We start from the raw sequence: 26,299 nt of genomic DNA, 5'->3' as shown, positions 1-26,299 counted from the left end.
GATGCCTCAGGGTTGAACACGGTCCCCTGAACCATTGATGGTACCTGCTGCTCCATCAATGTTATTTTCGCCAATGCCTATGGTGAATCCAACCACAGCAAGGGAGCCTATTCCAGTTACAGCGACATCGGAGGGTGGGATCCGGAATCTGTCCCCAGTGGATCCACCCTCTCTGCCACCTCATCACTATGGGCCTGAAGGGTTTGGCATGAGTTGTGCCTGGCTCCTGTGATCACCGCATCCGATCTACTTGGTCGCTTTTTCTAACAGAGATCATGCCCCTAGTTTTTACGAGTGGAGCCACTATTAAGACAGGCCCAGATTGCCATTCTTTGTGTCAGGCCCCAATTTCAGCACCTCAGTGGGCCTTGTAGTTTATAGCTAAGAGTTGATTAGGAGTAGCCTTGATGGGCTTGGGCCTATTCAGCCTCTGGAATGTCAGAATCTGTGTGAGCTTATCTCTGTTGGTGTTCCCAGAGCAGAGCCAGGGGGAATCCCCCCCTTGGATTTGATAGGCCTCAACCATGTAGCCTGGAGTTTCCAACGAAAGATTCAAAGTTGGACTAACTCTCTGTGGACGTGGTTTTGTTTAGGCCTTTCTAGGATATACCCCTTTGATTGCCTGGAAGTGATCATTCCACGAATCATTCCTGTTCCTTGTCCGGGGTTTGGAACCCCGTGTATGGATTGCCTGGTTGGATAAGCCAGGAATCCCAAGTCCTTTCCCTTGTGTTCAGAGCCATGGAGATGGCAACAGGGAAACCACGTTGTTGAGGATCTCAGTCACAGTGGTAGTGTTTAGTTTTTGACTGTTCTGGAATTACCTAGAGCCTATAGCTACTGACCATCAGCTATATGATTTCAAAAGAGTGTAACCATTAAGCTTTGGCCGTGGGATTTCCTTCAATAAAGAAGTCTCACTGATTTGGGTGTCCGGTGTCAGATTGCCTGAGCATATGTGCTTGAGGGGTCAGGAATCTTGACACTATGACTGGGACAGACATTTGGGACTCTCAATACTAGGGATGGGGAAGAATTTCTCCCTGAAACTTCGGGGGACCGAGTGCCAACGCATTCGGTCCTCTGAAGGTTTGGGGAGAAATTCTCCGCCACCCCCTGCCCCCCCCCCCTGGGATGGGACTTACCTTTCACAAATGTCGCTCCCGACGGCGGGTCCCGGCGGCAGTTCGGCAGGTCTTCATCAGGGGCGGGGGCGGCAGCCAGTCTTTCGACCGGCTGCCGCCGCCGCCATTACAAGAAAAGTAAAACAAAAACAAAAACACCCCTGTGATAGGCTACGTAACAATTAACGTAGCCTATCACAGCTAGATTTGCAAAGTCAGCCATGATAGGCTACGTTAATCGTCACGTAGCCTATCACGGGTGACTTTAAAAAAAAAAAAAAGCGCGTACGCTAATGGCGGCCCCCATAGGGAGCCACCATTCGCGTTCCTTATTTGGTCCCTGTAGTCTACGTAAAGATTTACGTAGACTACGGGGAAAATAAGGGCAACGCTAGTTGACCATCAAGTCAACTGCTACTCAGAAGTGCTGGTTGGTTCCATCACCCTGCATCACCATGCCTGGTTGAGATCGGCTGGCCTCCCAAAGGAGACTAGAGCCTGTATTGAAGACCTGCCCTTCAATGACCAAGGGTTGTTTAATGCAAAAACGGATATCCACCCCAACAGCACTGCTCTCAACCAGTAGCATTGTGAAAGTCATTCTTAACTTCAGAGTTGTGCAGCTATTACCTCAAGCCTGACAGTAGATATAGGTAGCGTCTTTGACTTAGACCCCCTTCTGTTTTTGTTCCTCGACTCATCCTCCCATCTTCAGAGCTCTTCTCTTCACTGATCATTGGACCTGGTGCACCATTACATCAGACTCCTGGGTTCTTTCCATCGCACAGAGGGACTACAGGATCAAGTTTGATACCCTTCCTCCATTCAGTACTGTGACGGTCATGGACCCATCCCCTGTTCTCCACCAGGAAGTTGATACTGTTCTTGGGAAGGAAACATTGTACCCCTCCTTTGTTTGCATCTCCGCGATGAGTTCTATTCAAGGTAGTTCACAGTACCAAAGAAGGATGGGGGGCTCTGGCTGATCCTGGACGTCTGAGAACTCAACCTCTACATCTCACCTAGGAAATTCTGCATGGTCTCTCTGGCATCTATCCTCCCTCTCCTGGGGAGATTGGTTTGCCTCTGTTGACCTCAACAACACATGTTTTCATAACACCATAACAGAGTCGCACCAAAGTTACCTCCGCTTTGCTATCGGTACCAACACATGCCAGTTCTAGATGCTGCCCTTCATCCTTGCCACCACTCTGAGAGTATTCACCAAGTGCATGGCAACGGTCTGTTCCCATCTTCGGATGCAAGGTGTCGAGGTGAACCCCTACATCGACAATTGGCTGTTGGTGGCATCAACACAGAACCACTTTCTTTAGTCAATAGAGGTGACCTGCAATCTCCTTTGAAGGTTGGGACTTTGTCGCAACCTCGAAAAATCACATCTAAAGCCTACCCAAAGTCTGCAGTTTATTGGGGCACTGCTGGATTCTCACTCAGGCAGAACATTCCTCCCTTGGGATTGAATGGAGGTGTTGGTCTCATTGACAACGGAGCTAAACCATCACACGGCCACTTCAGTGCTCAAGATCCAACGCCTACTAGGCCTTATGGCTGCAACAACAGCTGTAGTCTGATACGCTCAGTTGAATATGAGGCCTCTTTAGAATTGGCTCATATGCAATTTTAATACAGAGTGGGATGTCCATCAGACCAAGCTGCAGCTTCTGCAGGATATCAGGGACTCCCTACAGTGGTGGACTGTGCTGGCCAACCTGTTGGAGGGCATGCCCTTCTTTCAATCCTCACCATCCCAGATAGTAACTACAGATGCCTTGCTCTTGGGGTGGAGAGCTCATTGCTCAGGGCATATGGTCCATGGACATTGGTCGGCTGCGGAAGTGGCTCAGCACATCAACCTCCTAGAGATCAGGGTGGTGGAAAAAGTCCTTTGGGCATTCGAGTTAGACCTGGTGGGCAGAGTGGTCCAGGTCACTTCAGACAATACCATGGTAGTTGCATACCTGAACAAAGAAGGGGGTACCAGATCGCTTCCGGACTTCGTGACCCTCTGCCTAACGGCATGGAAGATTGGGTGATATAGTCTGGATTAGTCCCAGCATCAATACAAAGAAATCTCAGGGCTGCTTGTAAGCCCTCTACACAGCGTTAATACACAAGGAAATGGACTGTTTTCTTCCACCTTTGCTCACGCTCAGAGCTTCCATCTGCTTCGGTGCTCACTGCACCAGAGACTCCAATTCCTCCTCTGCGTTTTTGAGAAAGGACTCAAACCGTTGTCTCTCAGAGTTTATCAGCTGTCTCTGCTTTTCACACTCCTGTTGAGGGTGTTTCTGTCTTCTTGCATCTGACAGTGAAGAGATTTCTGAAAGGGATCAGGAACCTAGCAGCACCAGTTTGCTCTACAGTACTGAACTGGAGCCTGTTTGTGGTGCTTAAGGCACTTTCATCCAAGCTTCTTGAGCCACTGACAACCAGAGATCCGCACCTCCTTTCGTGGAAGGTGGCGTTCTTGGTGGTCATCACATCTGCGCAACAGGCTAGCAAACTGTGTGCTCAGAGTATACCAGCCCTGTCTCACTTTTCACTGAGACAAAGTCGTGCTCAGGCGTGACCCTGCATTCCTGCCTAAGATTGTGTTGGACTTTCCTTTGAATCAGGACATTGTTCTGCCTGCTTTCTTTGCCTCCCCACCTACGCCTTTGGAGTCAACCCTACACTCACTCGATGTCTGCCATGCTTTGGCTTTCTACAAGTTGAGGATTGAGTGGTTTCGACTGTCACCTCGCCTCTTTGTCTGTTACGGTGGCAAGTACAAAGGCCAGCCTCTCTTGACTCAGCACTTGATGTCCTGGGTCAAAAAGATTATTGAGCTATCATATGAGCTGGCTAGACTCAAACTATGTCCCTGAGTCCGAGCTCATTTTACTCATGCGGTAGCAACGTTGGTTGCATTCAACAGAGGGGTTGCTGTACCTGAACTGTGCTGCGCTGCAACTGGGTTGATACTGTCTACCTTTGTTAGGCATTGCAGACTGGATTGGGCTAGAGGTGATTGTCCCTTTGGACGTTCCACCCTTTCACCTCTTTTGTAGTAGGACACCGACCCACTGACTTGTATGTTAGCTTGCTGCTCACCCATATCTGTGATGCACAGAGAGCACGAAGAAGAAAGACAGGTTGCTACCTGTAACTGTAGTTCTTTGAATGGCCATCTGTGCACAACCCACCTACCATCCCCTCTTTGGTGTCATACTTGAGTTCATTGTTGGGTACCAAAGGTATTTCTTCTTGGTTCTGAGGCTACAATGTCGGTCTCAAGGAACTGAGGGAATAAGTGGAAAACCGCTTGGGAAATGCACCCTGGCATGGTGGGGGAAGGGTTCCTGCCAAAACTCCTCAGCTAAAGGAGTTTCCCAAATCGAGGCTCCGTGCAGGCCCAGAGCCCATATGTATGCATGCACAGATGATCACTCAAAGAACTACAGTTACAGGTAGCAACCTGTCTTTTTCCTGCACAAAAGTGTCATCTGTGCAGGAAAACATTGTCTGGCATAGTCCAGAGGTAAGTGAGTATGTGTGTTGAATAAATAGCTCTACACGCTTGCAAAGTGGCCCATGGACTACACTAAAAGAGAATGCAGTTGTTGATACCAAGAGGGTCAGTATCTGAAGGTATAACCAGTTTTGTTATAATGATAAGCTATGTGAGTGCTGTTGCTATGGCAATGCAGGACTTTTGGGGTTGGAGGCCAGAAGTATGTTACATTTTTCCCCTCTATGGAATTGGAATTCATGTCACTTCACCATAGCTTTGTTGAGGTTCATTGCTTTGGTTTATTACAGTCCCTGCATCCCATCACCAAATCCTTGATGCATCTTTTCCACTACCTCTGTTAGAGAAGTACCCTGCATAGCCTTGGAAAGAGCCTCCTGACAACATAGCTCCACAATGGTGAAATTGTATCCAAAGCCTGTCTGTCCTTTTATTTTATTTATTTATTACTTTTTTTTATTCATCCAATAATGAAAGTTCTCTGGGCAGATTGCATAAAGCTAAGAGAAGTAAAATATGATACAAGAAATAAGCAGCCCAAGGCAAACAATATATAATAACAGCCATAACATCTAAAATGCCTGGGCGGAAAGAAAGGTCTTCCTGGTGCCAAAAAGATAGCAGTGTAAATACTCTGCAAGCGTCTTGCAGGAAGGCATAGCATCACCATAGCACCACAACTGAGAAGACCCTCTCTCTTGAAAGACTAACTTCTTTCAGTAGGGGAACCTAGAGGCAGACCTCTAAAGATGACTTTCTCTTCATACCAGGGGTGCAGAACCTCAGGCCCACTGCCAAATCTGCCCTTCCCTAGAAGGCTATCCCCCCTTTCTCCCAACCACTGATTGATTGGTGATTTCCTGGCACTTTTTTTTGCAGTTTCTTCCTCACTCTTAAATACCACCCTAAGACTCAGTTACTGGTAGTAACAGCTTTAAGCTAAAATATGCTGGTATTTTTGCCCCTTTTGTGCTTGGTCCCACCAACCACTAGAATGTGTCCCCCAAAGCTTCTCTGAAATGGAATTTGGCCCTCAGGCTGAAAACAGTGTGGCACCCCTGCTTTATACTCTGGTCTCAGGCCATTCAACACAAATCCAAAGTTAAAACTGAATTGTCTTTAAAGGCAGCTCCATGTACAGCACATTGCAGTAATCCAGCCTGAATCTCACTACAGCATGGATAACTGAAGCAAGGTGCATCCTCTCCAGATAGGGTTGCAGTTGGTGTACCAGCCAAAGCTGGTAAAACACACTCCTCCTGGCCACCACTGCCAGCTGAGCTTCCACAGTTAGTGCTGAGTCCAAGAATACTCCCAAACTATATACTTGGTCCTTCAAGGGGAGTACAACCCCATCTAGGACTACTTGCAAGCTTTCCATTTCTGGGTCCAGGTTAGGTTTTTGCAGAAGCAGCCTGATTGTTGCCTCTTTCAAACAGACTGGTATCACTCCCTCTCTCAAGGAGGAATTTATAACAAACCAAGATAGGCAAGGGTCAGGCATATAAGTGGTTGGTTGAACTAGTCCAAGCAACTTGTCTGCATCCTCAGGCTTGGACAACTGAAACTCATCCAATACAACTGTTAATGGAACTGCACTAACCATGAAGTCCAAGTCATGCAATTTTACCTTTGACATATCTTGCAGATTTAAGCTGTCGAGGGTGTCACCCTTGTGGGGTCAGATTGTAATAAACCCTTTGCCATCCTAAACAGCTGTGCTGGATGGCACTGTGAAGATGCAGTGGAGGTAGAAAAGGGTTTTTTTCCAGCCTCACTGCTACAGAATAGCCTCAATAATTGTGTTTGGTCAGATTCGGCATGAGTCTTTCTCCACATGCATTCCAGCTGTCGTTTGCTTCATTGCCTTCAGCTCCAAGGTATAACAAGGAACTATTTGGCTGTGCCAATTGGGCACAATTGTGTCAATCGCTCAGTTCAACTCTGTGTCCCTGTCAACACTAGCCATATCACTCATCATATGTAGCAGGTCACACTCAGTCAAGCAGGAAGATTCAAAAGTGGGGGATCTTGTCATGGTCCAGTGTAGTAAGTGCAAGGCTGAGGAATGCTCTGCTCCTGGCGGCTAACAGATCCTAATGGCTTCTGGGTTGGGCCAATGAGCATTCTATTAGAATGCTCTGCTCCTGGCGGCTAACAGGTCCTAATGGCTTCTGCGTTGGGCCAATGACATGTTGGGGCACCCCCATGGTTGGCATGGCATCCATGAACTCCTGGGCCACATCAGATTGGACAGCGCCAGCATGAATATTGAGGTTTCACGGGACAATCATCCTGGGAATCCTCAGCAGCATATCCAAGACCATCTCTTGTCAGTTCAGGCAGGGACACTGCTGGGCAATGGGGTGGGCAGTACGCTGGCAGAATCCTTAATCTGTCCCAAATGCCCAATACCAGATACAAACACTCAAAATTGGCACGTGGACAGAAAGCCCAGAGATGGAATCTTTATACACCACAGTAACCCATTCCTCGAGTCTGTACTGGTGCATACCAAGTACCCAGGTGGGCACAGCTGGGTGAGACTAGCTCCCCCCTTTTTGCCAACCCAGGTCTTGGTTATACATGCCAGGTCAGCTCCCTCATCCACAATTAAATCATGCATGACTGAGACCTTATTCTAGACTGACCTCACTTCAAAAGTCTAGACAGATGTTCCCAGCCTCCCGGCCAGATGCCCCCAAAGGGGGAAATTGGTCTCTGGCCAAGATGTTCTATCCGCTGGTGAAATAGTGCCAATTCTCCCAACTTTGGCTACTGTGCCTTTTCTCTCTCCACAGGGGTAGAGCCACAGGGCAAGAGCTTTTAGTCTGTCATTCAGCCTGAACAGGGTATACCAATGTGTGTGTAGGGGCATGGAGGCTGTGCATGCTGGCCCCACTGCCTGCATCCTATTGTGAACCCCTCAGTTCTAGCCTTGCCATGTTGAGCTGCAAGATCTGAAAAGGAGTTCCACTCACATTCAGTCAAATGCAAATTGAATTCATATTCAGACCTTTCTGCTCAATACAGGAAGGTTGGAACTCTGGGGGCAGGGGTGGTGTGCACTGATATGGAGGGGATGGGCTCATCTCCGCAACCTCATGTTCCTACACACTACACACATGCTGGCATTCCTGTTTGGGTTTAACACCTGAACAGGGCTCAAGAAACTTCTCATTCAGAAGAAGAGAATTGACTACTGCCTCTGACACAGAGCTGTCATACTCAAAACATGGTAGGCATAATAATAGAACATCGGAATGCTTTTGTAAATATTGTTGTTGTTTATTCGGTCAGTTGCTTCCAACTCTTCGTGACTTCATGGACCAGCCCACGCCAGAGCTTCCTGTCGGCCGTTGCCACCCCCAGCTCCCCCAAAGTCGAGTCCGTCACCTCCAGAATATCATCCATCCATCTTGCCCTTGGTCGGCCCCTCTTCCTTTTGCCTTCACTTTCCCTAGCGTCAGCATCTTCTCCAGGGTATCCTGTCTTCTCATGATGTGGCCAAAGTACTTCAGTTTTGCCTTTAATATCATTCCCTCAAGTGAGCAGTCTGGCTTTCTTTCCTGGAGTATGGACTGGTTTGATCTTCTTGCAGTCCAAGGCACTCTCAGAATTTTCCTCCAGCACCACAGTTCAAAAGCATCTATCTTCTTTCGCTCAGCCTTCCTTATGGTCCAGCTCTCGCAGCCATAGGTTACTACGGGGAATGCCATTGGTTTAATTATGCGGACCTTTGTTGTCAGTGTGATGTCTCTGCTCTTAACTATTTTATCAAGATTTGTCATTGCTGTCCTCCCAAGAAGTAAACGTCTTCTGATTTCCTGGCTGCAGTCAGCGTCTGCAGTAATCTTTGCGCCTAGAAAGACAAAGTCTGTCACTGCCTCCATGTTTTCTCCCTCTATTTGCCAGTTATCAATCAAGCTGGTTGCCATAATCTTGGTTTTTTTGAGGTTTAACTGCAACCCAGCTTTTGCACTTTCTTCTTTCCCCTTCGTCATGAGGTTCCTCAGCTCCTCCTGGCTTTCAGCCATCAAAGTGGTATCATCTGCATATCGGAGATTGTTAATGTTTCTTCCAGCGATTTTAACTCCAGCCTTGGCTTCATCAAGCCCAGCACATCGCATGATGTGTTCTGCATACAGGTTGAATAGGTAGGGTGAGAGTATACAACCCTGCCGTACTCCTTTCCCAATCTTAAACCAGTCCATTGTTCCGTGGTCTGTTCTTACCGTTGCAACTTGGTCATTATACAGATTCCTTAGGAGGCAGACAAGATGACTTGGTATCCCCCATACCACCAAGAACTTGCCACAATTTGTTATGATCCACACAGTCAAAGGCTTTAGAATAGTCAATAAAACAGAAATAGATGTTTTTCTGAAACTCCCTGGCTTTCTCCATTATCCAGCAGATATTGGCAATTTGGTCTCTAGTTCCTCTGCCTTTGCTAAACCCAGCTTGTACATCTGGCAATTCTCGTTCCATGAATTGCTGGAGTCTACCTTGCAAGATCTTGAGCATTAGCTTACTGGCATGTGAAATAAGTGCCACTGTTCGATAGTTTGAACATTCTTTGGGGCTTCCCTTTTTTGGTATGGGGATATAAGTTGATCTTTTCCAATCTGTTGGCCATTCTTGTGTTTTCCAAATTTGCGGGCATATGGCATGCATCACCTTGACAGCATCATCTTGCAAGATTTTAAACAGTTCAGCTGGGATACCGTCATCTCCTGCTGCCTTGTTATTAGCAATGTTTCTTAAGGCCCATTCAACCTCACTTTTCAGGATGTCTGGCTCTAGCTCACTGACCACACCGTCAAATCTATCCTCGTTATTATTATCCTTCCTATACAGATCTTCCATATATTCTTGCCACCTTTTCTTGATCTCTTCTGCTTCTGTTAGGTCCTTGCCATCTTTCTTTTTGATCATACCCATTTTTGCCTGGAATTTACTTCCGATGTTTCTAATTTTCTGGAAGTGGTCTCTTGTCCTTCCTATTCTATTATCTTCTTCCACTTCTGCGCATTGCTTGTTTAAAAATAATTCCTTATCTCTTCTTGCTAACCTCTGGAATTTTGCATTTAATTGGGCATATCTCCCCCTATCACTGTTGCCTTTTGCTTTCCTTCTTTCTTGGGCTGCTTCCAGTGTCTCAGCAGACAGCCATCTTGCCTTCTTGGTTTTCTATTTCTTTGGGACGTTTTTTGTTGTCGCCTCCTGAACAATGTTGCGAACTTCTGTCCATAGTTCATCCGGGAACCTATCTACTAAATCTAGTCCCTTAAATCTATTCTTCACCTCCACTGCATATTCATGAGGAATATTAGCGAGCTCATATCTAACTGATCTGTGGGTCTTCCCTATTCTCTTTAGTCTGATTCTAAATTGTGCAATGAGAAGTTCATGATCTGAACTACAATCAGCTCCAGGTCTTGTTACCAACTGCATAGATGTCCGCCACCTTTGGCTACAAAAGATGTAGTCAGTCTGATTTTGGTGTCGACCGTCTGGTGAAGTCCATGTATAAAGTCGTCTCTTAGGTTGTTGGAAGAGAGTGTTTGTTATGCACAGTGAGTTGTCTTGGCAAAATTCTATCAGCCTATGTCCTGCTTCATTTTGTTCTCCCGGACCATGCTTGCCTGTAATTCCAGGTGTCGTTTGACTACCCACCTTAGCATTCCAGTCTCCTGTAATGAAAATGACATCTCTTTTTGGCGTACTATCCAGTAGGTGCTGCAGATCTTCATAGAACTGATCTACTTCTGCTTCTTCAGCATCTGTGGTTGGGGCGTATATTTGGATCACTGTGATGTTAAATGGCTTACCCTGAATTTGAATTGAGATCATTCTGTCATTTTTTCGATTGTATCCAAGCACTGCTTTAGCCACTTTATTATTAATTATGAAGGCTACTCCATTTCTTCTGTGGTCCTCTTGTCCACAGTAGTAGATCTGGTGGTCATTTGATGTGAAGTGGCCCATTCCAGTCCATTTCAGTTCACTGACACCCAAAATGTCTAGATTTAATCTTGACATCTCCCCAATAACCACATCCAATTTGCCCTGGCTCATAGATCTTACATTCCAGGTTCCTATGGTGTGTTGATCTTTAGAACATCAGATTCGTCGTTCACCACCAGCACCATCAGCTGCTAGCCGTCCTTTTGGCTTTGAGCTAGCTGCGTCATCACATCTGGGGCTAGTTGAGCTTATCCTCTGTTCCTCCCCAGTAGCATTTTGACCATCTTCCGATCTGGGAGTCCCATCTTCCGATGGTATACCGACATATCTCCGGTTGTACGGATCCATTTAGTTTTCATGGCAAGAATACTAGGGTGGGTTGCCGTTTCCTTCCCCAGGGATCGTATTTAGTCTGACCTCTCTGCCATGACCTTCCCGTCTTGGGTGTCCCTTCACGGTTTAGCTCATGAAGTCATTGAGGTGCTCAAGCTCTATCACCACGGCAAGGTAATGATCTCCTTTGCTGAAGTTTTGTAAATATAGGATACTGTTTTTTTCAGCACCTTGTGTTCTGCCAGGGGCAGAGGTTCTTCAGGATGCGAACAAGGCAATAATTGGTTATTGCCTTGGTTCTGTTCCCTGGTTGGTTGGTTCCTTTCCCTGATTTTATTCAGTGGGGGAAGTAAGATATTATAACATGGAAAGGAATGGGCAGATACAGAGTACTTACAACCCTTCGGTTACCAGGAACCTCAGTACAGTAGCAGGTGTGCTCCAAAGCCAGTCAGCTGTGGCGCGTGCACGATCCTTGCCCGCAGAGAGGTTCTGGAGCACACCTGTTACTGTAGTGGGGTTCCTGGTAACTGAAGGGGTGTAAATACTCTGTATCTGCCTATCCCATTCCACGTTCTAATACCTTATTTCTATCTCTTACTCAAATCTGAGAAAGGAACCAACCTGGTGTGTTCATTTGCCTTGTTTAAATCCTAAAGAACCTCTGCCAATGGCAGAACAGTTGGCATTGTCGGCAGGATTCAGAAGAACAATTGGTGCTGTGAATAGGATTTGGCAGAACACCTTGTGAGGTTTGCCTCTTTTTGTTTGCTTTTTTGTGTGTATTTCCAGGCAATCTCCCATCCAGTTGTTGACCAGGCCTAGTCCTTCTGAAAGCCTTTCAAGTGCTTTCACACTATAGCTGAATTAAAATGTGTTTTTAACATAAAATATTGCCCAAGGAAGTGAGCTGGATCCACTTTGAAACATGTCTGTCTTCCTTCGTTTATTTTGAACCAGTTACCTAGCCATTCATGCCTGCCAAGCCATATCTTATCCGCAATGTACTTCAGCCTTGGAACATTGGAGACAATTCAATCATGTCTGTGACTTAAGTTACCTCAGGTTTTATGTGCAGTTTGTAGACTGCCAGCAAATGGGATGAATTGGACTGCTTACTTACTAATGTTTAAGGATGTCAGTCAGAAGCACCAGGTTTTAGTACTTCAAGTTATATTTATTTTCTTTCTGTAAAAAATGTGCATATTAATTAATGCACAGTAGCATTACTACTCTAAAACTTGGTATTTTAAAATTATTTTAAAATTAATGATTTGATTTGTTCTATTTAAATAACATACGTGATTCTTTTCATGTTGCTTCTTTCTTCCATTGAAATATTACTATTTTCATAATGCTTTAGAGTGTTTAGAGCACTTCACTCACATGAAGTCAGTAATGGTTACAACAACCTAATATGGTAGAGTGTAACCTAGGGTGCACAGTATGAGGCCCTAGGGCTGCATGTGCCCTTCACCACTCCCTCTGTGGTCCCTGAAGCCAGCAAGACCCTACCCATCTTTCTTCACAACCAGGCTGATCAGCTGAGCTGTGGGGGGAGGGGGGACGTTGTCCCTTGGCTTCCGAGGTTACTGTTTTCCCATTGCTAGTAGTGGTGGAGAAACAGCAATCTTGGTGGTAATTGCTGGGGAATATGAGAGGCCTTTACCTACACACACCCCAATCCCTAGGCTTCAGCAGGCAGGGAGGGGAGATGTGTGTTTGTGTGGAGGGAACAGTGCATGTGCACGTGTGCATGTGTGGCCCTCCAGCTGACACCAGGTGCAGCCTTCAGAGCCAAAATGTTTGTGCGTCCCTGGTATAACCTGTAGTGAAACCTAATAGAATAGTGCTATCTTCATACTTACAGGTAAGGAGGTTAAGTCTGGAGTCTAATAGTAGATTGCGTAAAGCTATTTAGAGCCAAACTAGATGATCTCTGAAATGTGTGAATTTTAAGTATCTGTATTTTAAATATTTAATAACGACCACAGAGGGAGGCAATCAGGATTTGGACTGCATTTAAGCCTTTTCTCCTTCACCATGGTCCCAATGAATTTCACACACTCTGAGGAGGCTGTTATTCACCTCAGAAGGGAAGCTTCCATTGGTGCCTAGTTTTGTCATTAATGGCTTAGCGGATATTTGAATGAGGACATCCTAGCTCACACTATATATTGTTCTCTTTCTCTCCACACCACACCCCCCGCCCAACTTCAGGTCGTTCTTCCCTCTTTCCAATAGACGATGGCTTGCTGGATGATGGTCACAGTGAGCAAGTGGGTGTGTTGAATTCACCTACATGCTATTCTGCTCATCAGAATGGAGAACGGATAGAACGTTTCTCTAGGAAGGTATTTGTTGGTGGTCTTCCTCCAGACATTGATGAAGGTGAGTTACTTGACATTTAGTGGGGGAGAGAGGATCGTCTTTATTTTCTGTGGAATTTAATTGGAAAAACAAACATTTGTAGAAGTGAGGCTGCAATCCTGTGCCCACTTACCTGGGATTAAGCTCCATTGAACTCAGTGGGATTTACTTCTGAGTAGGGATGTATAGGATTCAGCTGGGAATTGGGGGGGAAATCAAATAGCTGTGCATGACTTAATTAGCTTCAGTAGATCCTATGCTTGGTATAATTTACACAAATAAATAGTGCAAGGTGTCTGGTTTGTGAAAATGGCATACACTTCCCAGTGATCAGAACAATAATACTGATTTTATCTCCACTGTCAGGCAAAGCATTTTTCATTAGGGATTTCAGAGAATTCCGCGACGGATCTCGGTGAGGCCAAATGCCAGTGCATTCAGCCCCCCGAAATCCATCGTGGAACGAAGCACCCGCCCCCCCACCCCACGAAAGGCGCGCAGGACAAAGTCCCCGCTGCCCCCACCCCACAAAAGGCACATAAAACAGAGCACTTACCTACTCTCATCCGTGCTGCTTTGCGAATGGCAGCCGTCCTGCGGCCGCCATTCGCTTCCTCCTCTCAATAGCCGTGATAGGCTATGTAAATACTTATGTAGCCTATCACGGCTAACGCAGGGACGCCATTTGCATCCCTGCGGAGGCTGTGATAGGCTACGTAAGTATTTACGTAGCCTATCACGGCGGGGGGGGAACCCCAGCGTACGAAATGGGGGCGGCTACCGCCATTTGCGTACGCTGGGGTTTTTTACCCCCTGCCGTGATAGGCTACGTAAATACTTACGTAGCCTATCACGGCTCAATACAGGGATGGAAATGGAGGCGGCTATGACAGCCGCCATTTGTGTCCCTGCAGGGCTGCCCAGCGGCTGGATGTCCGGCTGCGGGCGGCCGGAGCTGGCCGGCGGCTCCATGGCTTGGCCGTGTAGTGGAGCCGGCCAGGCAGGATTCCAGGGGGAGGGATGGAGCACCTCCCCCCCGTCGAGGATTCCGGGGGGAGGGACGGAGCGCCTCGCCCCCACCGTGGATGCCCCTGTGGGGAGCCAGGTAAGGGATTCGTACATCCCTATTTTTCATGGGGTGGGGGTAGTCCCTACTTGAGGGGAAGGGAGCAGTTGATCCCTACTCAACCATGAAACTCCCTGGGCAGGCTTGGGCCGCCTTGGGCCAGTTGCTGTGCTTTGGCAGATTTCTCTCAGGCTATTGTTGGTGATACATAGGTGATACATAACTGATACACCATCAGTTTTAAAATAAACATTAATGTATTAACATTGCAATTTTTGCATTGTGTAGCCTTAAGTGTATTGAAAACAATATCCATTAAGATGTTAAAATTGTTGTATATCTATAATAGAGTTGCTCTTAAAGTTCTGAGAAGTTAGGCATTAATTATAGCTTCACCTGTTAAATTAGGGAGGCTGAACAGTGCAGGAAATGTCTCATTTCAAATTGAGTCCAGACTCATTTGAGTCAGGGGCTGAGGCTGACTCAAAATGGGGTTTAGCCTCCTTGTCAGTTCCCTTTGCAAGCAACTCCCCATTCCTTTGCAGACAGAAGTAACTTTCAGGAGGGAGGGCTCATGACAGGCCTGCAGGACTATGTTCTGAGCTTCAAACTACACTCCTGTACTCGGGAGTATCATTTCAGGCTCAGGACAACATGGGGGAAGCCTGCCTCCAGTTCTTCCTTGTTCTCCCTGCCTCCAGTTCTTCCTTTGCAAAGATAAATGGGGGTTGCTTATGAATCTGGGGAACTGGTAGAGATGGGGAGCATGAAAACCATCTGGGGGGTTGTAAGCATTTCTTTCAAATGATCCCCCGGTGATTTTTTGACAGGAATGCCCATGAAACCCAAATGGTTTTCAAGGCAAGCTGGGAAAAGGGTTCTCAAATATTTATTTTCAGGATATTCCTTCACGTTTATTTTATGTATTGCAAGAAGCCATGATTTTATTAAAACAACTACAACAGCAGTGAAGTAAGTGGTCCAGAAGTAGCTAAGAAAAAGATTAATAAAGGAAATAAAAGCTAATACGTTAACTGGATTTATTTGTATCAAATTTTTAGATGAAATTACTGCTAGCTTCAGACGATTTGGACCTCTGGTGGTTGACTGGCCTCACAAAGCAGAAAGCAAATCCTATTTTCCACCTAAAGGTATTGTTTTTCTGAGTTCTTCACTAAATAAAAGGCATTATTTGGAGAGACATTCAGGGCTAGTTCTCACATGTGAGATAGCTTATTTTCCCCACAATTCCTCCTCTGTACAGGAAAATGGGGGAGAAACCACATTTTGACCTGGGTTGTACAGAGAAGAAGCTGCTGCAGACATTTCTGCGTTCATAGGAGCTGCAGAAAAGTGTCAATACACTTGAAATGGCTTGTTGGCACACTGTAGTTTGTGTCAGTGTTATATCCACACCCAGAACAAATTGTTTGGATAAAAAAAATGGCTTGCTCCTGTATGTGAATTGGCCCTCAAAGCTTGTATATTGTTCCTCTATTTGCGAGGTAACCTTTGATGCTGTCAAGGGAACAAGATGAGTATGGTACTTTACAGAGAAAACAAGTAAAGGCACAATCCTATGTATGCTTAGACAGAAAAATGTCCTACAGCTCCCCACATTCCCCAGCCAGCAGTGCCAGCTGGGAAATGCTGGGAATTGTAGGACATTATTCTGTCTAAACTTGCATAGGATTACACCCTTTAAGTATTACCTCAGTGTTAGTCTTATCTAGTGCAAAGTAATTTTCCCTGTGCTTATGAATTATGTGGCAGTTCAGTAGAAGCCAGATTCCTACACCATGTTTTCAGGTGACTTCTTTGGCTTTTCATGGAATTAGTATAACTGTCAACTCTCAGAATGTGGTGGTGATGGTATATAATGATGGTATATAATTTCTCATTTTTGTGTAATAATTTTAGAAAGCATATTCAAAACTTGATCCAAATGTTTGAATGGCAGATGGGCATTAGTAGAGTGACATGGCTGCAAGACAATTTTTCTGCTATAAACAGCATTAAAAACTAGTCTATTTCTAACTTGTCAGTGAGATTTACTATTAGACCTCACACTTGGATTTAAAACTTAAGCAGAGAACATTAAACTTGCATTGCGTGCAGTGTTTCCAATTTTATGATATACAGTTTTCATACTCAGTGAGAAGCCCTTTTGTTTTTGAACTACTGGATCATATCTGTTTTACTTGCCAAGTAGCTTGATGTGTTTTAAATGTGATGTTTGAAATTTCTGTTAGATGCTGAATGTAACTTTTTTCTTTCAAATTCCACTATATACTGTAACATATAAAGTTTGAATTTGTAGTCTAGCCCAATTCAGTAATGCCTAGAGAATTATGGTATGTTGGCCAACTGCGATTCATTTTATTAGTTTGCACATTTTATTTATTTATTACATTTCTATACCTCCCAGTAGCCGAAGCTGTCTGGGCGGTTCACATATTGATTGGTACATTTTAAACAATTCATGTCCAGATGTAGGAAGTGTCAGGAAAATGTTCTGGTTGTCATATTTGCTAATGTACAAAGCATGTTCATTAGGTGTTTTTTTTTTTAAATTCTCATAACAATCTTATGAGGAATGTCAATAATATTTGGTTAATGGGAACTGAGATTTAAGATATTAGAATTAGTCACTCTGCCACTGAATTCATAGATCAAATGGGATTGTCAATAATAACACGACTTCAGTTACAACAATCCTGCATTTGCAGCCTGATCCTGTGTATGTTTACTTAGAAGTAAGTACTACTGAGTTCGATGGGGCATGGTCCTTAGACTTGTGGCTTAGTGTAGTTGGGACCAATCTACACTAGGATCATTTATTGATATTGCAATGTCTGGCTCACTCATGCTACACACTCCCCAACCCATTGTGCTAATGCGATTTCTTCCTCAATGTTCTACTTTATTCCAGACCACATTTATGACATCCTGCTCCCCAAGATCGCGATTTCCATGTGTTACGTGTGTTCCAACCTAGCGATATTATAACTCTTATCAGTGGGAGTGGCTTAAAAGCTGTAGAACCTGTTTTATAACATTTTCCTCCCACCCTCACCTTTGACCTCAGGTAGGAGAAAGGGATTTGCAGGCAGGACATCTGTAATTGCCTCTATTTCCTCTTCTTCGACAACGAGAGTGGCTGGTCAGCCATTTGGGGGGAGGGGCTAATTTTGAATGTGCATCTACACAACTGCGCAATTCTGAATAACTACACAATCATTTTATTTTAAAGCCTGCATTCCTGCAAAGCTGTTGAGGTATACATACATTTACTATACTTTCTGAAATGACAGCATGACCTACACTTCTCTCACAATTACAGCACTGTACTGGTGCTTGTGGTATGTGCTATCACTATAAATATGAACGATAAAGCACACATGACCTTTCATACTCCTACTTCTCCTCCAATTACAACATTATTCAGTGCTGTGTGGCACTTGATCATGTTCTAAACACAGTGGATACTATGCTATACTCCTTATCATGTGGCCACAGACCAGCAGTTGAGTGTGAAAAAGATACCAGCACAGCAGTGCATTGGAATGCAAATGAAAGAGGCTCCAGTGTAGACTCTAGTGTGTTTTAAACTCTTAGTGTGTTTTAAATTCCGTTGAAACAGATTTCAGCAGCCTAACTGTGTGTAGGATTGCACTGTGTATCAAAACTTTGGGAAATGCTGAATTAAGCCAACTTGATGAAAATGCCAAAGCTTAAAGACATGGAAGGTCTTGTATTCTATGTATTCTATGTATTTTGTAACCTGTGTATAAAAGGCTTTTCGATTTTCAGTCCAATACTGTGTCTCAAAGTTAATGTTCTGAACTCAAATACAATAATGCATTCTTGGACTGACCCTCCAAACAAAATGGGATTTGTCCCATGGATGCTAGAATACTTGCATTTTTGATAAATCATTGCTGTTTATCAAAGAATATTTATAATGGAAGCCAGAATTATTTTCTAGTGAATGGTAATTGCAGAACAGCAGGTGATTAGTGATGAGCATCTGATCAGTCAAACATCACTTGGTCAAGTGATCAGTGAAATATTGGCCCAATGTTGTTGAAGAATTGTACGTGTAAGTCATATGTAAGCCGTCTTGGGTTCCTTGCAAGAGGAAAAAAGCAGGATATAAATGTAATAATATTTATATTATTACATACACACACACACATACTATGATTAGACATATAACTATTGAGAGAGACTTACGCTAATCAGAATGCTATACCAAGAAATATAATTAAATTGATAGCTATTGATTTAATGATACCAATTGAACTAGAATTTAGTATCATATGTGAACAGTATTGTTTGTATCTAAAAAACAGGGTAGGGAAGGAAGTGTCCTGTCATCTCCCTCACCCCAGTGTGAGCATAACTTGAAAACATAAGCAGAATTTTTGGGGAAGAGGGAGTCTATAGCATCTTTAAAATATATTTCAATGTTATCCATGAAGGAAAATCAGTGATACTGACCCTTTATATTTTCAGGAGAGGTGTGACTTATATACAGTAGTTCTTTTGTATCTCACATTTATTTTATCACCAACTTTTATCTTCTAAACTGCATTAGACCTCAGCAATAATTCACAACTTTAGTTAAGAAATCTCAAACACTAGTTTTAAATACCACTTTTAAGATGGCAAATCCCATTTCCTTGCTATCATCTAAAGCAGGGGTGCACGACCTTTTCAGCCCCAAGAACTGCCTCAGGTGTCTGCTGGGGTGGAGGAGATGCACGTGTGCATGCATGCATGTACATTCACAAACAACTCACTCTCACACAAGCACATCATTCACTGACTCACACTGTACTTGTCTTGTACACAATTCAGTATTTCAACACCTTCAGTTTAAGACAGGGGTTGGCAACTTGTGCTGCATTCCCTTCGGAGTAATCTGTCGGGGATCAGGGTTCCCCTATAGCACCCCCCCCTCACACACACACATACTATCCCCACTCACATCTACTCACTCCTTCCACACACTGTCACTTCCCCCTGCTCCCGCTTACTCGCACCTACGCACACCTACGCATTTACTGCTTTAACTCTTCACTCCTCCATGATGAAAATAAAATACTTTGGGAATGGGGTCTATGGTTCTTGCCACAGAAGTCTCATTCCTAGAGCATCCCCCGGAGCATCCTAGGAAGCAGGCAGGAATCTTCAGGCACGGCTTCCTAGGATGCTCTAGGAATTAAATTTCTATGTCAGAAACCCTGGAACCTATTTCTAGATTTTTTTTTTCTCTTTCTCTCTCTCTCTCTCTCTTTCTTTCTTTCTTTCTTTCTTTCTGGTGATGGCAGATGATGGGGTCTTCAAGGCCACCAGACAGGGCTTGAGAGGACTGTATGTGGCCCATGGGCTGCACTTCTTGCACCGTTGATTTGAGGTATCAGTTACCAAAGAAAATTTAGGTAGATCAGTGACTTCATGCTATGCTTAGCTTATATCTTCAGAGGCTTCATACTACGATTACCTTAGTTTACAGATTAGCTTTTTATGCATGACTTTTTAAAAGGAAACCCTTACAGGTGCTTGAAATGAAGGAGAATCCTAGGATCTTTCTGTCTTATATATTTTTCTTCAGAGGAAATGTGATGACCATTATACATCAGTCTTAACCAATTAACTATTTGAAGTTTATCAGTAACTCTAAATATAAGTATTAATTTTAACACACTGTGGAAATCCGTTTATCCTATATTGTTCCTCATATTTTGTACCATTTGATGGTGAGGATATTTTCATGTATATATTTTTTCATACGATTTTAGCTTTCAGTCCCTGTCCCCCTGACACTCAGACAGACATCTCTTTGAAGATAGTTTCATTATTTCCTTCCCTGAGTGGATGGAAATTCTAAATATTTTTTAAATATATTTTTATTTATTTTATCTTTATAAATGAAATAAACAATACCCAAAATACCAACAACCTGATCAATACTACAATTACCCAGCAATACAATATTCTGATGAGGACACCACAATAACAAAAAGAGAAGGAAAAAGAAAAGAAAAAAAGGAAAAGAGGAGGAAAGGAAGTAAATAAAAAGAAAAGAAGATTCTTTCCCCTTCCCTCCCCCTCCCCCTCCCCTTCTCCCTCCCCTTTAAAGAATTAAGTTTAAACTCCAATACCGCCCGGCTCCGATGCCATTCTATTTTAAAAACTCTATCTATAACCTTAACAATCTTACAGTTTAATAAACAACCTTACATTTCAATATCATATCATCAATCTTATATCAAAGAAACAGGTCTACAGTTCATTCCCAGTAGCCTATATTAATAATAGTAATAATAATAATAATAATAAGAAGAAGAAGAAGAAGAAGAAATATAGTGTTATATAATAATAAAACTTAAAATAAACCTTCAACAATCAGTAATATATTTTATACTAGATATATAAGTGCATGTGCACAATATACACTCAAACAATAAATTTAAATACAGCATACCATATCGATTTTGAAATAAAAAATATAAAGAAAAGCAAGAAAAAATGAAAGATGAAAGAGAATAAACAAATATATGTATAATCATTTATCTTCTGACCTAGCCTGGATCATGTAGACTAAACACAAACAGTTAACAAAGCTTGTTTAAAAATTCCAGTTCATGGGGTTGTAACAGAAATCTCACACATTTTTACGTTTAGCCATGCCTCCGCCATTTCATGATTTAGAAACGTCTTCATCTGACCTTCACACATAATACAAAGTGTAGCAGGAACTTAATATTTTAAGTTCATTTGTTTTGTCATATTTTTTGCTTTGATAAATTGCCTTCTTTTATTCGCCACCTCTTTGATGTAATCTGGAAATAACGTAACTTTATCTTGTTTTCAGGAAAGGCTTCCACCCTCTCTTGCCAAACGCAGGATATAATTCTTTGTGGAGACTTTTGCAAATTGGACTATGATCGTATAGTCAGTTTCTTTAGCATTTGGCACATGAAATGCCTGCTCAATATCAAGTAAATAATCAGATGGAATAGGGAGTATCTCATGCAAAAGTTTATCCACAAAAATAGGCAATTGTACATCATTAGACAGATTTTTAATCCCAATAATATGTACATTGGATGTGTCGTACTGGCATTTCCGCCTTCCCTACCCCAGAACACCCCCTCGAATGCCCCATTTTCAACTCTCCATGCTCCTCTTTCGAGCGCAGAGCACGGGGCCATTCCAAGCTGCCTGCAAGGCAGTGCATGGGGGGCGAGGGGAGGTCGGTTCTCAGGGAACTGACCTCTGAGCACGGGCGCCAAGGATGGTTCCCAGGAACCGATGCATTCTATGGCCGTCTAGCTGCTGACCAGCAACCATAGGATTGCTCCCTTACAGAATAGAGATTTAAAATGTCTGGAAATAATGAAGCCATGGAGAAAAATGTTGTTTTAATCCTCTTTGTAAGATTCTCAGCAGTTATTTCTTCCATTTCTTATTAAAATTATTGATCCAATGTATCTTTTACTGATAAACATTTTGGAAAGCTCCAAGTCATGCTCAGTTTCCCAACATCTTAATAGATTCACCATATCATAATATGGAAGAATTCTTGACAGTTTGGGTTTTGTTCTACAGAGTCCTTTGTTTCTGGACTTGTCTTCCTCTGCTTCCAGTTCTTCCTGCTTCTTCTGGCTTCTAGGATGATTCAGATGTTTCAGGGACTACTCGTTCAAGTTCCCTCTGGTCAAACATAAATTAGGAACCTAAAATATGTTCTGCATAACTTGGTTTGCTCATAAAATTAATCATGTTTGGTATATTGAATTTTTAAAGTATAGTTTATTCAGACAATGACTACAAATTTACCGAGTTTACTTTTAAAAGTTTTTGAACATAATGATAATTTTATGAGCAAACCAAGTTATGCATAATACAACTTTAGGAACATAAAGGCTGCTTTGCATTCTTAAAGTGGCCTTCTTCAACCTGGTGCCCTACAGATGTCTTGGTCTACAATGCCTAGGGATGTACGAAAGTCACTTACCTGTTCATGGATTATGTTGATGGGGGGGGCGTTCCGTCCCTCCCCCCGGAATCCTCGGGGGGGGGGAGGCGCTCCGTTCCTCCCCCCTGGAATTCTCCGAGGCCGGCTGTGCTCCACGGCAGCTCCGCGGAGCAGCCAGCCAGGCCAGGCCAGAGCCGTCCGCAGCCAGATTTCCGGCCACGGAGGGCTCTGGGTAAAAACAAAAACAAAAACCCCCATACGAAAATGGTGGCGGCTACAGCCGCAGCCATTTGCGTTCCTTCTTTTTGGCCGTCTTAATCTACGTAAATATTTACGTAGACTATGACGGCGAAAATAAAGGGGAACGCAAATAGTGTAGCGGGCGCTATTTGCGTCCCTTTTTGATTCCCCGTTTTAGCCTACATAAATATTTACGTAGGCTAAAACGGGGAATCAAAAAGGGATGCAAATAGCGCCCGCTACGCTATTTGCATTCCCCTTGATTTTCACCGTCATAGTCTACGTAAATATTTATGTAGATTAAGAGGGCAAAAATAAGGAACGCAAATGGCGGTGGCCGTAGCTGCCGCCATTTGCGTACACGGTTTTTTGTTTTTTTTGTTTTTTTTACCCAGAGCCCTCCGTGGCCAGAAATACGGCTGTGGACTCTTCTGGCCTGGCTGGGCCTGGCTGGCTGCTCCGCGGAGCTGCCGCGGAGCACAGCCAGCCGCGTAGGATTCCGGGGGGGAGAAACGGAGCGCCTCTCCCCCGGCGAGGATTCCAGGGTGAGGGACGGAATGCCTCTCCCCCCCACCATCAACATAATCCGCGAACAGCTAAGTGACTTTCGTACATCCCTAACTGCCAGTGAAACACTTGTGCCAGCAGAACACCTCCAGCACAAGAGCAGAATTGGGGGGTCAGTCAGGGCATGGTGCAAGAGGAGGGGACATTAGTCATAAACCAGTTGTTGCAAGAAGTAGTAGAGTTACAGCAACATGAGTTCTAAAGCAATTCCCTTGTGTTCCAGCACATCTGAAACCAAATAACTGCTTCTCTTCAGAAAGTTCTTAAATTCTTTTAGCTCTCCTTGAGAAATTAATCATAGTTCCCACCCTGGCAAGAGGCTATTATTCCTTCCAGGAGCTTGGAATCACTAATGACCTATGAGTCCATTAGAGCTTTCTTGCAGTCTTCTGTAATGATTCTGAGTTCCCCCTTGGTCTGCTGCCTCCTTCACTGTTGCAGGCTGGGGTGGTGGTGAAGGGGGAGAATCGGAGATCAAGGCAGGCTTCAGAGGGGTTACTGGGGGCGGGGAAGCGAAACATCCCTGAGATGGGGCTCTTCAGACTGCTTTTAGTCTACTGTAGGTTCCTCCAGGTATTAATTTGGAGCGGGTTTCTCCATGGAGACCCTAGCCTCTTCTTCTGAAGATATTTCTCCAGGGTTAGGCCAGACAGGATCCTGACAAGATCCCACACAGTCTGAAGCACAAAGACAAAGGGGGTGTTTCCACCAGCGATTTACTCTGAACTGGCTGCATGTGGAGGTTGTTAGGGATACATGACATTGTGGCCATCCAGCAGCCACAGGGAAAAACTGGATTTCCTGAGACTGCTTAAAGTCCAATTCTTTTACTTAAATCGGGTTCTCAGCAATATAGTTGTTGTGTGCCCCAACCCCTGCATTTACCTTGGGTATGCTAGCCTTGCCCAGGGGTGTGCCTTTCACCGTGACCCCGGGCAAGGGGTGTTTCCTGTGTGTTTCCAGTCCCTGCACAAACCAATTAGTGTCCCTTCAGAACTAGTAACTCCCCTTGTAGTCAATGAGGCTCGCCCTCAGAATGCCGACATCAGTACTTACAGAGATCCTCCTCAATTGAAATGGCACAGTTTAAAGCCCAGTTCCCCAAGTGTGGTTAAGTGCAATCTCGAGGCTCCGATTCTCTGTTGTTTGCTTTATTGCTTTAGGAAGTAACTAATTCACAGCTTCATTATAGATATCCTGGGCAGTATCCGTTTGGTTAGAAAGGGGGCTAGTTTTCCATCCCTGTGTTCTCTCCCCTGCCTTTCCCAGCACAAGCATGTGTGTGCCTGCTCAGAAGTAACACCCATTGTGTTCAATGAGGCTTAGGGGCTCGTTGGGAGGCTTGTCTTACAAATGCGCACAGCAGGAATTAACTACTTCGCACCTTCCTTATGGAGCCTGGAGGGAGGGAGCCTCTCTTATTGGTTGAGCAGCCCCTGCCACTCAGATGACATTCACTCCAACCCCCCCCCCCCAAGTAAGTTATGTGAAGCCACTTAGAATGGTGCAATGTATACCCTAGAGGAGCCCTGCCCGGCCCCAAAGCAGCTCCTACAAAAATGCGGGTGAGCCACTCCTCCCTTCCCCTTTCCTTGTCATGCAAACAGGGCCAAAGTCAAACTGTCAGAATAGTCATTAAGCTCCTCCATGCAGGTGTGGAAAGAACTGAGACAGAACTGAAAGCAGTAGTTATTAACTGCATGCACAACTGCTGCATTTCAAGCACTATAGATTTTGCAGCTGTGTTCACTATGGGTACTTCCAGACAATGCTTTTATTGTACAATTGCCTTGCTTATTCACAGAATTTTATAGAGGGTCCAGACATAATCAGCCCATTTTTACCATTGCTACATCCTTCTTTCTTCTAACCACACACACACACACACACACACAAAAATCTGTTAAGGCAGAAAAGAGAGGAACAGCAGTGCAACCTTCCAGCAGGTGTGAACAGGAAAATGTATAATTGAGGCAGGATGGGAGGAGCTGTCCCTAAGAAAAGTGGATGACATGTTGGGGATGTTCCTCCTTTATCGCTTTCCAGAGCCATTCCATGTCCTGCAAAGGAAATCCTTTCCCCTCTCCCGAAGGTTCTCGGAGCCTACCTAGCAGGAAGGAATCCCATGGAAAACAGCAGCACTTACTTCAAGTAAACATGTGTAGGACTGTAAGGCTGCAGTCCTCTGACTGATGCTCAATCACTGTTGTTGTTGTTGTTGTTGTTATTAAAATGTTACTAAGAGCTGCCTACTTTTATTTTATTTTTTTTTTAAAGGAGAGGAGGAGGTGAAACTGACACACATCTTGTCAATTTCAACTGTTGCCAACAGGCTGGAAACAATGACTTAAAAGGACCCCCTGAAAGCTATTTAAAAATGTAACAAACCCCTGTGGCTTTCAGTGGGTGCGTTTGAAATTCAGTTGAAAGAAAAAGCAAGTTTCCCAGCCTGGATGTGAAACTGAGCAGAAAAAATTAGAATTTAAAGCCCCGTTGTAACACGGAAGTAAGGCTGCAATCCACTTGCACTGTGTTGCAGGCTATTATTATTATTAAATAATTTTGATCACACACACCCAACAGAATGCTAAAATGGTGCTGAAAAGCACCCAGTTGGCCAGTTCAGAATGTTGGGAGAAGGGGGTATGGTGAACATGAGGGGTCAAGAAAGGGGAGGAAACAACACTGCCACATGTCTATATTGCCCCCCACTGAGTGATCAGAACATGATGTGAAACATACAACAAAAGAGTGTACTGAAGTAAATGTGGACAGTCAATGGGGATTTCACTTTTAGCGTACAGTGGAACAGCAATTATTGGAAGTGCTAGGAGCTCTCAGTCTGGAAACATTGTATGTTGATTAAGACAATGCACAAGGAATTTAAAAGATCTGCAGGCTAAGATTGTTTATGTTGAGGGTCAAGCCTACTGGCAAAACATATCGGTAACAGATAGAGGATGGAGCCAAAGGCAATTCCTCAGTATTTTACCAACTATCTGCAGGTACTGCAGGACTACTGCCTTGATATAGAAAGGAACCATAGATCTCTATCAGACAAATCACTCCCCAGAGTATTCATTGTAAGATTTCTTCATTACACCGCC

The 26,299-nt window shown here is 44.1% G+C and overlaps 1 protein-coding gene across 2 annotated transcripts in view; it reads left to right on the top strand.

Moving 5' to 3' along the window:
- Positions 1-26,299, top strand: part of CPEB2 (cytoplasmic polyadenylation element binding protein 2) — a 122,375-nt gene that overhangs the window by 68,957 nt on the left and 27,119 nt on the right. For both annotated transcript variants that reach the window (XM_084857101.1, XM_084857100.1), the window contains 2 exons: positions 13,180-13,350; positions 15,457-15,546. In XM_084857101.1, coding sequence (XP_084713227.1) covers positions 13,180-13,350; positions 15,457-15,546 — 261 coding nt within the window. The remainder of the gene's footprint in view (positions 1-13,179; positions 13,351-15,456; positions 15,547-26,299) is intronic.

This window comes from Heloderma suspectum, chromosome 5 (assembly GCF_057233095.1).
Source record: "Heloderma suspectum isolate Gila_16-S chromosome 5, 16-S_ref, whole genome shotgun sequence".
Classification (NCBI taxonomy): Eukaryota; Metazoa; Chordata; class Lepidosauria; order Squamata; family Helodermatidae; genus Heloderma; species Heloderma suspectum.
The sequence above is the reverse complement of the archived record's forward strand: the minus strand, read 5'-3'. Positions and strand labels throughout refer to the sequence as shown.